This window comes from Anabrus simplex, chromosome 7, assembly GCF_040414725.1.
Source record: "Anabrus simplex isolate iqAnaSimp1 chromosome 7, ASM4041472v1, whole genome shotgun sequence".
Lineage (NCBI taxonomy): Eukaryota > Metazoa > Arthropoda > Insecta > Orthoptera > Tettigoniidae > Anabrus > Anabrus simplex.
The window spans coordinates 159,426,417-159,443,494 of record NC_090271.1 but is presented as its reverse complement, the minus strand read 5'-3'; the positions used below and the strand labels follow the sequence as shown (position 1 = coordinate 159,443,494).

The 17,078-nt window shown below is 41.6% G+C and overlaps 1 protein-coding gene across 1 annotated transcript in view; it reads right to left on the bottom strand.

Moving 5' to 3' along the window:
* srl (spargel) overlaps nt 1-17,078 on the bottom strand; it is a 280,903-nt gene that overhangs the window by 214,955 nt on the left and 48,870 nt on the right. Inside the window, exons 3-4 of the mRNA XM_067151403.2 lie at nt 6,150-6,259; nt 2,166-2,298 (exon numbers count right to left, since the gene is read on the bottom strand). Of these exons, the coding sequence (XP_067007504.2) occupies nt 2,166-2,298; nt 6,150-6,259 (243 nt within the window). The remainder of the gene's footprint in view (nt 1-2,165; nt 2,299-6,149; nt 6,260-17,078) is intronic.

The following is a 17,078-nucleotide window of genomic DNA, read 5'->3' as shown; positions in this document are numbered from 1 at the left end:
ATATCAAGCCGTGAGGAGACCCTTCGGTGCCATTTGACAGGTGTAGCACACTGGGTTTCACCCGCTCCCATCCTACTATCACACACAGTTCAAAAAAATTAGGAGAACATGTTTTGTAACGTCTGGTATGTGAACGTTGATTTGGTAGATGGTACAGAATACCTCGAGACCTTAACTACTCAGGGTATGTGAAATCGAAGTTATACTCCATCTGTAGGCGTAGCCATGCATTAAACTGTAAGATCACTCCTCAAAACAAAGTGAACAGCAGTGCGTCCGTGTGTCGTTGTGAGGCACACAGACTACTGTGGTAATTTGAGCACGTTGTACGTCAAGCAGCACATCCTACGAGGCATCTTAACGAGGTTCAATTCGCAAGGGCCATCACTTTGATCCAGGAAAGATGGACTTTTCGTCTTGTTACTGTGGATCTCAATCAGCGCTTGTGGAAACGCTACGAGACAGGCCAGTTCACAAGGAGGGTTGGACTAGGTCGTGGATACATGACAACCCCACAGGATGACCGATATCTGACCATCTGTGCATTGCAGCATCGTTCAGCAACTGCCAGAAAACTGCAACAAGATCTCAGGAGGGTCACTGGAGTCACGGTGCCTGACCAGACAGTAAGCAACAGGTTAAGAGCACTGTCCTTATGACCCAGACGTTCTGTTCGAGTGCCCCATTTGATGCAGCAACATCGCACAGCTCGCATTCTGTTTGCCTGTACCCACATCAAGTGGCAACTTCACTAATGGAGACCTGTGTTGTTCACATACAAGTCCAGACTTCCCCTGACACAGCGTGATGGACGTCAACGTGTATGGAGATGCGGTGGTGAGCAGTACATGCCAAATGTTGTCCAAGAAGGTGACCAATTCGGACAAGGTTCTGTGATGGTGTGGAGTGGCATCAGTACTGATGGCTGTACGGATCTTGTCGGCGCCCGTGGTAATCTTACCGACACGGGGTACATCAAGCAGATACTGTTACAGCATGTGTTGGTTGCTGCATACGGTGTTGGCCCTGAATTCGTACTCATGCACAACAATGCCAGGGCTCATGTAGTGCGCATCACCAGAGCTGTCTTGCAAGAACTGGACATTCAAGAGATGGAATGGCTAGCAGTGAGTCCCGACCTTAATCCCATCGAGCATGTGTGGGATAGGCTTGACAGAAGTGATCGTGGGCGTCCTGTTCCACCACAGACTCTCCAAGATCTTGAACAGGCTCTCATAGGAGAATGGGACCTGACCACACCGTGACCTCGGTTGACTCATACGGAGCATGCCACGTAATTGCCAAGCTGTGATAAACGTCGTGGAGTACATACACCATACTTAAGTTGGAGAGCGTGGCGTCCTGGAGGACTGTTATCACATTGTTTTCGCTCCTATTTGGACATTTCCGTTTGTGTTCTGAAAATGAATGCGAACCCATTGATGTTCTTTTGTGTACTTCAACGGTAAAGAATAAAGGTTTAGTTGGTAATATACTTGGATGTGAGGTATTGTTTTGTGGAGCATGGCATACGTTCAAAAACATGTTTCCCTAATTTTTGGAACTGTGTATATCATATCCTGCATTTCATGCAAGACATCACCTTTTCTGATTAGCTTCACGATCACAATCTTCATGATCTGCAGATGATACAGATGTTGATTCCCATAGGGACGGGGTCTCTCATAGTGCATTGGCACTGCCGGTGGCTACAATTAACCTACGCAGTGGCCTCCACGATATGCACTAGCCAGCGTCTTGGTGGGTGTGCTAGGTAGCAACTGATGAACCCAGCCCATGTCCAATAACGGACCATTTATATTGGTATGATCTGCAGATGCAAATGTGGCAATATACATAGCATGTGACTTCACACAAGAGGACGAATAGAACTGTTTAAATATTCTTACAGTTTGTGAATATAAAGGTATTAATTTGCTTCTACCTGTGTAATTTGCATTAGTGAGCATATTATATTGTACTTAATGTTGCAGACTATCCAAATTTTTGTTAACCCCAATTATTCTCGGTACCAGCTAGTCTGTATAAACGACGGCGGACTGTATTTAGCAACACCTTTCTAAACAGAATGTTTTGTAAAAAGAATTACAACTGTTTAAATTCATTCCAGAAACTGGTGAGCCAGAGTTATAAGTACATCATACCTGCATCGAACCAAGGTGCTCCTGCCAATCAGAAAGCATCTTCTGGAAGTCTTCCTTGCTGTGAGGTTCCAGTTTAGGCATTGGCCCATCCAAGGGAACTGTCAGAGGTAGTAGAGCCATGTCCCCATTAATTCTAAGAAGAGAGAAAATTCCAGGAGTTTGCAAGATGTGTAATAACATTATTCAATTTGAAGGGAAATCGGTTATTGGAGCCTCTGGAAAAATGACAAAAAATAATTAATTTTTTAAATCATTAAAATGAATAAAATCTAGAATTTTGGCATCGGTCAGATATAAAACTTTGCTTGTTCTGCATGTGCCCAAATGTTCATCCTTAACCTAGCATTAAAGGAAAACACAATGCAAGATCCTATAAGAATTTTTATAATACCATCCAATGTTCCAGCTCCCAGTATGTTCAGTTGGGACCTATGCAATTCATAAAATAAAATCAATAACAACATAGCCAAGAAAAATACAACTTCTTCCATCATAGTAACTGTAAATGGAACAATATGCAAGTAAGATTTTGATTATAACTTTTAAAAAAGAAATGATATGACATATGTACAACACCTACTAGCAGATTTTATTGAGAAATTTACAGCCTCTCAGATTGCGAGTGACTGGAGGTTGTTTGAGAATGCTGATCTGATGTTTTATTAAAACTGTGAGGAACAGTAAAACAGTAATTCTTAATTTTGTATCAAGGTCATGTTCAGAAAACTGATCTTAGTGTCATCTCATATTAACACTAGAACCGCCGGAATATATTATATACCTGGAACCGCCGATGCGGTCATTTTGACCTTATTGAAATTATTATATCATTGTTCTCGATACGCACAGTTACTCACTATTATAGTTTTGCCTCTGTTTCTGTACATTGCTTTATGAGTTTGTCAATTACATATCGCTATGAATATGGAGCAAGTCCTGGATTTTCTTTCAAGGGGTGTGGAGAGCAAACCAACCAGGTATCACCTTCCCAGTCTGCTACAGTCCACTCCCTGACGCCATCAGTACCTGAGGGCGCATTATCTGGCGATGGGAGGCTTTTACCTTGGTTGTCGTGTTCCCTATGATACCATACTTTATGGGTTACTGTGTCTACGGCTGTACGAGAAGATTTGAAAACTGTGAGGCATCATTATAACTAGAATACGGTATAAATCAAGGAATTCCACCAAATTTGTTATGCTGATAGTTACAATAATACTAATATCACCTTTAGCCTGAACATTTCTGTTTTGAGCGTGATCTGAATCACTGCTTTTCGAGCTATCACTCGATTGGTAATAATCTTTGTACGCATTTTTCTTTTTAGGTCCTTTATATGCCTTTGCTGGCGAAATGTAGTGTTTACAGTGCACTATGTCTTCTGGTATGGGCTAGAATAAATTTGTTACTTTCACTGACCTACCTCAATCTCATCCTTGGCTTTGACAATATGAAAGTGACCGAAGTATGTGTGATTGCTAGTAATACCATTCCTTATGCAGCCAGTCCCTGTTATGAATGGTGTGAAAACGTCACTCATAGGGTCAGTTGGTGCATTCATTTCAGTGGGCTTGGCATACTGATATGTAATAGCAACTTCTGGTTCGGCAAGAAAAGCAACAGGAAACTACCTCACTCCTCATTTCCTTAGTATGCCTCCATGACAGCTTTTGGCGTAACTGTGGAGGATCAAACCAGCCTTCGGGCTGAATACCCAACATATATACAATACAGATCCTTTACATATGGACCACATTCTACATCAGACATATCTTCATGAATGTCATTCAATAGACTCAAGCAACTGATGGTTTACGAGATATGTTTACTGCACTGTGAAAAGCTGACGAATGATAACACTACCAGAGACGCAGCGGAAATAATGCTCGTACATTCGTAATATATCCGAGTTCCATTGTTGTGTTTTTGAACATTCCGTTGTTGATAGGATAATTATTAGTAGATGATTATATCTCAACGAGAGAACTGTGTTATAATACATTTTATTATGATAATACAGCAGTCAAAATGACCGCTCCGGCGGTAGTAGGAATACCCGTTACTTACAATCCATCCATTGATGCAAAATTAATTATATTTAATATGGATTTTCCTGACCACTAATCAGGAAAAGTCACTGCAGCTCAATATCCTACAATAAAAACTGTAGTCAAAATTGAGTTTGGAAAATGTGTAGCGGTCAAAATGACTGCTCCGGCGGTTCTAGTGTTAAGTTTCAAGTTCAAGATATAGATGCTGGTAAACCATTTAACCCACTGAACTGCAATTTTTCTTGAAAATAAATATACGTTGATTGAGATTTAATCTAGTTTAAAAGAGAACACTTTTGCTACAGCAAGTTAACACACTGAAACACAGTTCACATTCTAACAATAGTTCAACACAGTGTGGTAGATCTTAAAACACTTGTCTACATGCAGTGCCACCTTACACATATAACAATCATAACAGGATTCACCCCTGTTCTTTCCCTTGGAATTTTTTCCTCTGCGGTCATAGCAGACTTTACACTTTCTGGATGGAGATGCCTTGCTTGTTGTTGCTGTTATTTTGACAGGGAAGTGACTCCAATGTTTTTTTATTGTAACCTCACTGGTGTACTTCTTGCACTGGGCCAGCCTCTGTTTGGATAATCAGGCAGAACAACACCCTCCTAAATTTGCTCCACAACATCAACCCTGAAACTGGAAAGAAAAAAAAAAGCCTCCTTTTTCCAGGATTCAGCATGTGATGAATGACGCTAGCATTTTGCGTTACCATGTCGAGCACACAAATATATTTTCTTATACCCTTTGGCACATCGTCTCATTAGTGGGTATGATGCAAGGTGTTGGTCATGTGAATCAACACCACCCATTACAGAATTGTAGTCCACAACCATGTTTGGTTTCAGAACAACTTTGCCCCTTTTGTTTCCAATTTCCACAAAATCTGGTCTTTGATGCACTGTTGATAGAAGATCCACCCATTTTGTGGCAATGATCCCATTTGCTGAAACAAGTCAGTTCTCCTTTCTTGAGGTTCGTTGCTGCAAAATGGGGTGGCATGAATTTCCGGTTTGGACGAACAGTTCCAATGGCATTGGTATTTTTCATTATCAGGTCCCTGAAAAGAGTAGGTGAACTATACCAATTGCCCATATAAATAATCTGCATTTGCGTTAGTTTTGTTCTTTACATGTTCACAGAATTCATCTGTCAAAAACTCACCCAGCACTTCAGCCTTCCCTGGATTCTCACCTTATCTTCTTGCTACCACAGAGTTCAGTTCTCCATCTATAATATACTGCATATTATTTGGTACATTGTCTGTTTGTGTCCACTTCCACTAGGTTATGCACATGCCCAGATGCATCCCCGTCTTCTTTTTCTACAATAATGTCATCGGATTCTTCGGAACTACTAGTGCTAATGTCACTCGAAGGTAATTCAGCATCACCTTCATCGGAAAAACCATCACTTGACATCGCTTTCCTCAAAAAAAAAAAAACTTGATATTCAAGCTTCATTGGATTCGGCCATGTGTTTGACTTTACCTTTACTAAAGCTTTACACGGCAATTTACTCAACCATACTTAGACTCTTTGGCAGGGATATACGTAGCTGAAGGGCAAAGATAGCTGCAATACAAATGCCAACATCTCGCAGCCATGTTGGGATTGCAAAGAAATAATGGTATGTATCCGTAGAAACCACCACAAAACAATAAAGAGAGTGGGGAGAAATTTATGTCATTGCATTTATGGGAACCCGTGGACAATATCCGTCATTGTACGACAATGGGTTAAGGAGAATGACACCATAGAGAATACTAAAGTTTATCTCCTACTGGAGTTAATAAAGTAACTTAACAATGTTAAGAAAAAGGCACACCACCTACAAAGTAGAGAATTAAGAGGCCACCCAGTTCTAAGGTACTGAACACGTGATAACTCCCAGTTCATGCAGGGGCAAATAAACTTACTCTTGTTCTTGATCCCAGAGGTCATTGGGATCTGCAAAGTGTGAGGCTTCATAGGAGAAATCATCTCGCATGATATCCAACAGTGAGGCTTCAGAATCGTCCAGGATGTCCTGTGAAATTATAAAAATAATGTTCAGTGCTCTTTATTAGCTTCATCACCATAGAAAACCATGTAACACATTACTTCGGAATAACCATTTGTTTTTTTGTCAAAGTATATTTTTAACAGGGCCTATAACCTACATTGATGAACATTGTCTAATATTTTGACATAGATTTCAGTGCATTTACAGAGAAAGACCGCAATTTACAAAAAGTAAATATAAATATTATTACATATTATGACTGCAATATATAGAAACACAAATTGGAAACCACACATTGGTTGCATCACAAATAATATTCATGAGATATTCAACGGTCTTCAAGGCTCGTTTTAGCCTGTTAATATTAACCCTAGAACTGGCAATGTTAAATCTAGTGGTGGCAGCCATATTTAGCTGCTTTTACTTATCTAAATAAAATACAAAATATCCTCAAGATACAAAATAAATCTACGAAGTTTTAGACATGTACATACAGCTAATACACTGACTGAGCAAATGCCATGGGATAGCGGAGCACTGATGCACAGGTGTGTTGTCTGCGCACCACACGCCCCCCTATGCCAGCGGCAGTTGTATAGGAGACCTTGTGAGCAGTGGGTGTGCATGTGACAGGTGTAACATGGAACGTCGTCGTGAGCCGACACCGTTCGAACGGGGTATGGTGGTCGGTGCCTGACGGATGGGAAGTGTGATTTCGGAAGTGGTGCGGGAATTCGGCTTCACGCGATCAACCGTGTCCAGGATGTATCGTCACAAGGTCGAAGGTGTGGTCCAGGGCGCTGGTGTCTGTTATGGTCTGGGGTGCATTTTCCTGGTATCGGATGGGCCCCCTAGTTGTTATGGAAGAGACTTTGAATGGTACGCGGTATGTTGAGCTGCTCGGAGACCATCTCCACCCATTTTTGGCCCTCCAGCGCCCAGACGGTTCTGCGGTGTTTCAAAATGATAATGCGCCGCCACATCGCTCCCACGTCGCCCGGGAATGGTTCCAGGAACATGCAGTGGAGGTCCAACAACTGCCATGGCCACCCAGGAGCCTCGATATGAACCCCATCGAGCATATCTGGGATGTCCTGGAACGCAGGCTCCGTGCCATGGATCCTGCACCCACGAACAGACCAGCATTGGCGGCCGCTCTGCAAACGATTTGGTGTCAGCTGCGTCCAGAGGACTACCAGGGACTTGTAGACTCACTTCCACAACGTCTCACTGCAGTTCGCAGGGCCAGAGGAGGCCCCACACGCTATAAGGTGACTATGCCATGAGATTTGCTAAGTCAGTGTACATTGAGGATTGATATAGATGTTGATTCCCATAAGGAACCTGAAATATTTGTCCCGAATGACTAAATTTATAATACCAACATTATAAATTTTCCAGCTAACTCATTCCTGGTTGCCAACATTTCGCCCCTGTGTGCTAAGTTGGGCTCATCAGTTGGTAAATAGCACACCCACCAAGACACATGGCTAGTGCATACCATGGAGGCCACCGCGTAGGCTACTTGAAGCCACCGGCAGTGCCAATGCACTATGAGAGACTTAGTCTCATTACCAAATGTCCATTAACAGACCATTTATATTGATATTATAAATTTACTCATTCGGGACAAATATTTCAGGTTCCCTATGGGAATAAACATCTATATCAATTTTTTGTAATTAGATCAAGTCTCTCGTAGTGCATTGGCAATGCCAGCAGCTTCAAGTAGGCTACGCAGTGGCCTCCATGGTATGCACTAGCCATGCATCTTGGTGGTTGAGCTATTTACCAACTGATGAGCCCAACTTAGCACACAGGGGCAAAACGCCGGCAACCAGGAATGAGTTAGCTGAAAAAATTATTATGTCCAGTAACAGAACATTTATATTGGCATTACATTGAGGATTGTCGTGATGCATAAATGTTTCGACTAAAAAATAGGTAGTCTGTTCAAAAAATGAAATTCAAAATAATAATAATAATAATAATAATAATAATAATAATTTTAAAACCTTCGATCATATGTACACAAAATTTCAACATGTCACAAACAGAGATATACAGATTGTCAATAATGTATCTGTAATGTACTAGCAAAAATTTCATCACGCTGTGAGGTATATTCTTGAAAATGTTAGGGAAAATGTATTGGCATGCAATCATTTGAAGGCATGAGATTAGACCACGTTGTTATGGTAGGTTGCTTTATGGGACGTTCGTCATCACTTTCACTTTCCGATTATTGATGCAAAAAGATAGCTGATAATCATTCCAAATCTGAATCAGTCACTTCATTCTCAATAACCTCAAAGTCAGATCCGTCACTTGCATCTTCCAACAAATTTCGCACCACTTCATTTCTAATTATCCGTAATGAAGTGAAGATGCTATATTTAGACACACATTGTACTAACAATACATATAATCAATCAAATAATTATATATAGACTGAAGTAAATAACTCACACTGAGCAGATTTTTTTTTGCAACTGGCTTTACATCACGCCGACACAGGTCTTATGGCGACGATGGAATAGGAAAGACCTACGAGTGAGAAGGAAGCGGCCATGGCCTTAATTAAGGTACAGCCCCAGCATTTGCCTGGCGTGAAAATGGAAAACCACAGAAAACCATCTTCAGGGCTGCCGACAGTGGGGTTTGAAACCACTACCTCCTGGATACAAGCTCACAGCTGCACGCCCCTAACTGCACGGTCGACTCGCCCAGTGCACTGAACAGAAAGTTACAGAGTAAAATGAAATAGAATAGCAAAACAGAGCATGTGAAGGTTTGTTTACAAACACTACAGAAATGGCGCTCGAACAGAGTGTCAGAAAACAGCACTCATTTATTTCTGTTAAATTGTGCCCAAAGAGGATGTAAATATGAATGAAGCTGAACTCACGGCTGCTGTGGACATCGAGAACGAGAAGAAGTAGACTGATATGACATCTGTTGAAGAAATGAGAAAAATATGAGAAGAAATACGAATATGTCGAATATTGAACAGTGCCACCACAGCAGGGACCAGAGTGTCGAATATTTGACAGTTGACAGTTCTAGGGTTAATTTCTTCTTACAGACCCTGTCTTCAAGCATGACCATAATTTGAAAGCCAAATGATTGAGGTCTGGACTGCCAGATGGGCATCAACAAAGAAAATTATGTCTGGAACATTTGCTTGCAGCTATCCTTGAGTGGTCTTTGCATGGTGTGCTAGAATAGAGTTCTAGTGAGAACTCCAATTCCGTCTCATGAACAAAGTATGATTTAAGGTCTTTACAACAAAACATAGCACTGTGTTTTAGTGCACTTCAGCAGAAGTTTTGATACATTTCTTGTAAAAGTAGATGTCCAAAACGCTATTGTAAAACACTCCCAAACAAACCAACAGTGATGCCAGATCTCTGGATTTTCAGAGCTACCTGATGAGCTTCATCTGGGGAATAGATACAATATCTTCGATGGATGGTTAAAGTACGCTTCCATTGCAAAACTTTCTCATTAGTAAAGACAATTTTCCAATGAACATTTGGCACATACTGTGTAAGAAGAGCTTGCATTCTCCATTTTCAGTTATGTTGTTAGGAAGCACCCTTTACTGCGACAAAGTTCTTTCAGACCAAGATAACTTCTTTGTACCCTGGACATTGTCTGTGTTGAAACATCCACTTCTCTTGGCAGTACCTTTTATTTCTGAACAAGATTACAGTGAATTCTTTGCTTCATGGCACTGATAAGCTATGGCATCCTACAGACCTTGTACGGTCCGAACGAGGACAATCAGACATACTCCCGTTCGTACCAAAGTGTTTGATTCTTTGAGATAGACATTCTGCTTAAGCCAAGCCTCTTAAAGATATCAGAGATGTCTGAGGGCTGTCTTCTTACCTTGTGCAGTGCTATTATTGCAATACAATTTTCATAATTGTCCCATCCCATGATTATGAGGCAATGGATGCAACAGCATCACTTTGAAAGAAAATGCAGGTTGTTTGGAGCGGAGGTTCACCTACATGACATCAGATGGTTTTCCAAGGGGAGAATATTTGAATTTGGCTGGTAGTTTGTAACTAATAATGGCCAAACTAAGTAGGCAGGATCAAAATGTCTTATTTATTTTCCTGCTTGCATGGTAAAATTTTTAGTTCCAAGGTACCAACTCTATTAAGGATACATTTTGCAAGAAATAAAAGAACTGGATTACAAGCACTTCTCTCTCCTACTCTATATCATTCATTCTCATCACCCTCCCTCCAAAAAAAATGGGTATAACAACCCCAGTATGACTGAAAGGTATTGAAGACTGACTCAATCTTTTTATATCGTGAGAACAATTTTTAAAAGCTCACTGCTTCACAGTTTCGTCCTTGGTGCAACTCCTAATAATGGGTCAGAAAACTCAGAATGGCACAACTTTAGAGCAGAGCTGACAATCCTTCTCTGTGACACTCTGTATTGCTTGCTTGGTGCACACAAACATAACGTGACTAAATACAATATTCCTGCAAGTTATATAGATTTTCTTCACTCTGAAAAGGCAGATGCTGTTCCTGGATGGTCAGAAGATCCCAAAACTCCTAAGGAAATTGTTGCATGTTTCACAGAGGCAAAAGAAAGATAGCCATGAATACATCAGCATTTTGTGTGTGTGTGTGAGAGAGAGAGAGAGAGAGAGAGAGAGAGAGAGAGAGAGAGAGAGAAGGTGAGCAATACTTTATTGGTGCCCCTTAATCAGTCACTAAAAGGAGCCAGTGCTTAAAAGAATGCAAATGTCTCAACTCCTAAGAAGATAAAGAGCTCAATACATCTGATCCAGATAGATCTCCAGAGACATCTGCCACGAAGAGGTATTTGCACTTTGTGGTGGCGAGTGTTCCTTTGCAATTCTCCCTTATGACAAAATCCAAACACATGTCCTATAGTTATCTCACCACAATCTGGATAACGGCAGTGGGTTGTGTTTGGGCATCTGCCGGTACTGCTCGAACTGCTGAAACATTGCAGGACATTTTTAGGGTGTTTGGCCATTCAGAGTTTGATAATCCCATTCAACTGCGCACCCAGAAGTTCGCTCCGGAACGGTCTGCATATACCGTAATGCCTTTTCCCATTAATAAGCGAGAGGACCAGATGTGGAAGAATTGCTCCCCCTGGAATTTCCTTATTCGCCTACCCATCCAATAGTTGTTTAAGTTTTTCCATTACTGCTCACCTCTCATGTTCCGGATCTCGGATGGAATGGAGGTAAGCATCTTTGGCGCAGAGCAAATATTGAAGTGCAGTAAGCAAACCTCCTATTTGGCTTAAATGAGATGTAAGCAAAAATTTTTTTGTTGACTGTATATCATTCCATAAGGACAGTCATGTGAAGACTGATCATTTCTTTCACTGCTCTCCTCAATAGCGTGCCCACATCTTCTAGAAAACTGTTTCTGATCTTCTTCAACGGGGCGAACTGTAGGGGACATATCAGCCTGGGACATGTGTACTTATTGATGATCGATAGTGTTTGGTCAGGCTTCAACACCGGCAACTGCATAGCTCAGCAATATTTCCGCCGACGTCTTTCATTACAACTGCCTCGATGAAGACCATTTCATAGCTGAAATTTACACTGAGGTGTCTGATACGTTTATCATCCTCTACCAATGAAATAGGACCAATCTACAGTAATATATAAAGGGAGACTGTCCAGCTCCATGGCTAAATGGTTAATGTGCTGGTATTTGGTCATAGGAGTCCCGGGTTTGATTCCCAGCAGGGTCGGGAATTTTAACCATCATTGGTTAATTTTGCTGGCAAGGGGGCTGGGTGTAAGTGTTGTCTTCAGCATCATTTCATCCTCATCACGATGTGTAAGTCACCTACGGGTGTCAAATTGAAAGACCTGCACCTGGCGAACCGAACATACCCTCGGACATTCCCAGCACTAAAAGCCATACGTCATTTTATTTTCAAGGGAAACTGAGCTTGTGGTTACATAACAGGTAATCTAAGAAAATACTGGACCGATTTGGAAATTTCTTTCACTATTTGAAAGATATCATCATTCCGGGTAACTTAGGTTATGTATCATCTCGGAATATCACAGGGTTCCAGTGAAAACTGTGATTTGGGCGTATTAGCATAGGCTATTACAGGCGAAATATCAAATTTGTTGTACAAGGACTCATCCTTGTGTGTTAAATCAAAGGTATCAGCTTTGGAGATTAATGCTAGCTAAGAGTTTAAAATGTTTAAGCAGAATCTCTCCTTGGCCTTGCCTACACTCATGCAGGTGCCTACTTCGAACACCAAGCCTATATTCTAGTACCCTTGGGCTGATGTTGCCATAGTTATGGTGGGTCATTTCTTCATCCAGTCCCTTCAGTGGTAGAGTGTGATGTCAATATCTCAATGCTCATTTTAAGCCTCCCAACGTAAATAATAAAACTTGGAAAAGTCCCTATGAGACACCGAAAAACACATTTTAAGGCCCCAAAACTAACCATTTTTGAGATAACAAACTCATGCTTTCGTCACTTCCACGCACTAACCTCTCTTGCTTGGGGGACAATCGCCGTTTCGAATCCCCAGCTGTAAAGCACAAATGCTGCTGCAGTGAGCGGGAAACCCGATACGCAAAGGCGACTGACAATACACTTGCAAAATAAAGCATCAAATAAATACGCTTGAAAATGAGGTAGCGAAAATTACACAAGCATATAAGAATTTATCCTTTATCCTAGGGGAAGAGTATTGACCATACTGGAGGTTATATTGGTAGTAGTAAAGATAAATTGGAAAATCGGAAGAAGAGTTAAAAAATGGAAGATTTCCGGGTAAATCGGAAGGGTTGGCAGGTATGTGAATGTTATAATGAAGCAGCAGTCCAGGAAATGGACATATTTGGCTGTGGCTCAAACATGGTGTGAAGTGGCATCACAATTGATGGGCGAACGGACCTTCAGATAATCAGAGGCTGACTTAATACTCAGAGGTACATCAATGAGATTGTACTGGATCATGACTTGTTATGCCCTTTGCAGTTGTAATGGGTCCCCAATTGATCCTGCAACAAGACAATGCAACAGTGCATTCAGCAACAGCCACAATAGAAACTCTATAGGACTTCGCAATATAAACATTAGACTGGCCTGCTCTGAGTCCTGACCTCAAACCCACTGAGCGTTTATGGGATATGCTAGACAGAAAACTTCGGGCCTGTCCTGTAACACCTCAGACTCTAGAACAACTTCAGAGGTCCTTATTGAGGGGTGGGGAAAAAAATCCACAAGAAACTGTTCGCAGACTTGAAGATGTGCGACAGTAATATGGGCACATGGAGGACCTACCAGATATTGAAATGTTCCTTTTGGTGCTCTATGTGAATTAAATGAAGGACTTTCCACTTTGGTTTACGACTCTGAGTTGAATTTCTGGTCATAGCACCAACAAGTGTGATAAGAAGTGAACAGGCTATGTACATTTCAGTTAAATAAAGGTTCCATTTTGAAGATAAAATGTCTGTTTTACTCCAACCATTCCTGAAAAAATAATGCAGGTGTTTAACATGTCCCTCTAATTTTTTTTGAGCAGTGTATAATTTTTAAAAATACTCTCTCATCTCATCTCTCATATCTTTGTGATTCTAGTGATGTTTCCATCTTCTTTCTCCAGGGCCTTCATTCCTGCTTCCCTTGCTTCTCACCACTTGACATAACAATTGCTTGTTCTTGCTGTCCTCCTTACTGTAGTTTCTGTGCAAATTCAGTCTAGGTTTCATCTTTCTCATTAGAAATCATTCTTTTCATTTGAAGCTTGAAGGTATAACTCTGCTCTCACATGCCACAAAATCTATGAATCCATCCTTGAGAGCAGGATTAGAAAATATGTTGAACCTACACTAGAGGAGGAACAACATGGATTCAGACCTCATAGATCAACTACAGACCTCAGTTTTGCCACCAGAATGCTCTATGAGAAGTATTGGGAGAACTGTTTTTCTGGACATCGATAAAGCATATGACCATGTACCACGCAGGCATATATGGGAATGTGAGACATAAGAAAGTGCCCGATGACATCACAGCACGAGTACAATGATTATATGATGAAACCAAGTGTTGTGTCCAGGTCCAGGATGGAAGGTCAGGTTGGTTCGAAATGAAGAGTGAAGTCCAGCAAGGAAGTTGTCTTTCACCACTTCTCTTCATAATCATAATGGATGAAGTTTTAAAAGCAGGTAAAAGAAAGGATCCAACAGCTAATGCCCTGGTTTTTGCTGATGATGTAATGGTATGGGGTAAGGCAGAAGCGGAAGTACAAATTGGACTAGATCTCTGGCATGAAGCTTTTACAACCTTAGGTCTAAAAATCAGCAAAACAAAGACAGTTGGCTTGGTGATGAGTAGAAACTTTCCAACTGTTCATCTAAGAACTGGAGATGAGGAGATGGATATTGTAGACAACTTCCAGTATTTAGGTAGGGCTCTGTCACCAGACAATACCATACAACAAGAGATTAGCAACAGAATACAGAAAGCTTCCAAATTCTATCATGCTGTACATCAAAAACTTTGGGATGAAACATTTCCGTTAGTTTCCAAGATCAGCATGTACAAAATATATCTAGTACCTATATAGACGTATCAGTCCCAATCGAGTAAGCAGCGAGGACGATAAGCTGAGTGTGTGCTGAAGTATGGGGATAGCGCTAGAACTCTATCGAGTGAGAATTGAGAGTTGGCAATGCAGGAGGAAGAAGAAAACGGAATTGAGTAAGAGGAGGAAGGGTGAGTAAGTAGGGGTGTTGGCAGGGCTGCTGGTGGCTGTGGTGCTATCAGTGCTGCTCATAATAGGTGGAGTGGAGTTAAACCCAGGGCCAGGCCCAATTGGTGCCCTAGGGTAGGAAGAAATAGAGGCGCTAAAATAAGTGGTGAAGGAGGCGTGCCAGATTGACCAATTAAGGAGATGATACGTGATCATTCCAAGGAGCTAAAGAACTTCCGGCAGTGCGTTAAAAGTGTGGTGGACGACCTGAAGGAGAAGGTGGAGAGAAATGAGTCGGAGATGGAGAAAATGCGAATGAAAGTCCAGGTGCTGGAGGGAAAGGTAGCGAAACTTAAAAGAGAAATGTTCGATGGGATCCAGGTACGAATGAAGAAGAACATTTTTATACATTGAGTTGAAGAAACAGCGAAAGAAGATAAATTTTAGTGAAGTAGATATTGATGAGGCATAGAGTGGGGGAAGAGTGAAAGGCGGAGGTGGGAGACCAATTAAGCTCACGCTGATGTTTACCCTGATGGCGGACATTATCCTAAAGAACGCAGGGAATTTAAACGAAGAGAAGGTATGGTTGAGACAGGACATAGGTAGTGAAGCGAGCAGAGAGTTGAAAGTGCTAAGAAGATACATGTGGCGTGCGAGGAAACAAGTATTGAGAGCGTTCATTAGGGGAAACAAGTTGGTGGTGGGAAATGGCCGCTGGGTAAGAGAATGGTCAATGGAAAGGCTGCAACATATGGACCAAAATTATTTACCGACGATTACAGAAAAGAGAGCGATAAGCGTGACAAGAGGAGAGGAGAGCTCGGTGGTGGATGAGGGAGAAACGGCAGCTGGCGAGAAGGGGAGTGAAGACCAGCGTGAAGAAAGAAGAGGAGGCAAGAGTGAAGATGGCCGGGAAGAAGAGGACGATCAGAGAGTGGTGCAAGACGTAAACAGTCATGCAACACAGGAAAGTGCTGGAGTGGAAGAGGCGGCAAGTACCCGGAGAGAGGTAACGACCAGGACTAGAAGTGTCTGAAAGATCTATGGGGGAAGAGAAACAAAGGACAGGAGGAGAGGGGGAACAAGAGTCTGTAAAGGCAGTTAAGAAGGGAGAGAGTAGAGAGAAAACAGAAGGACTTCGTAGAAGTTAAATAACATTGTTGAGGTAAATAAACATAAGGTGAATAAGGAGGGAATAGGGGAGATTTGTAGGTAACTAGGGTGTAAGGCGTGATAAATATTGAACGGGTGGGTAGTAAGTTGGCGAATGAAGAGGTTTGTAAGATGGTGGAGAGTTTTGATAGTGGCCCTCCTAGACACATGGCTAAAAGAAGGGAAGAATCTAACCTGGAAAGGGTTCGTGATAAGGAATAAAATGAAGGAAAAGCAGGGAAAGAAGGGGAGAACTTCGAGCAGAATTTCATTACTAGTTACAGAGGAACTAAGTGATCAAGTAATAGATATAGAAAATGAGCTAGAAGAGGCTTTATGGGTTAGGTTTAAATTTGGGGGGGGGGGGAGGTGGGGGCAGAATGAATGAATCTGTGTTTGGGTTTTATATACAACCCTCCAAGGGGATCAATATATGCAAATGATTACTTCTTTGATGGCCTGATAGAGGAAATAAATATTATTAGTGGAAAGTACAAAAAGAGGATGGACTGATTTTGTTAGGGGACTTAAATGCAAGAATAGGATGCTCTTGTCCAGAGTATGGTAAAGAGGAAAGGAGAGTAAAGATGGGAGATAGGAAAAGTGAAGATAAAGTGAGAAATGTTTACGGTCAGAAGTTGTTAGAAGTACGTGGGGCGTGTGACTTGTATATTCTAAATGGGTGGTGGCAGGGCGATAAGGAAGGGAAAATGACTTATATTACATACGAAGGAGGCAGTGTTATTGATCTGATTATGAGTTCGGATGATATGTTGGACAGAATTAACAGGATGGAAGTGGTCGATTGGGTGGAATCCCACCACTCCCTGGTATATAAAATCGTAAAGAGGGGAAGGTTTCAGGAAGAGAGCAGAGTGTGAGAGGTCACAGAGTTCCTAAGTATATCTGGTCAAAGGAGGGGAGAGCAATG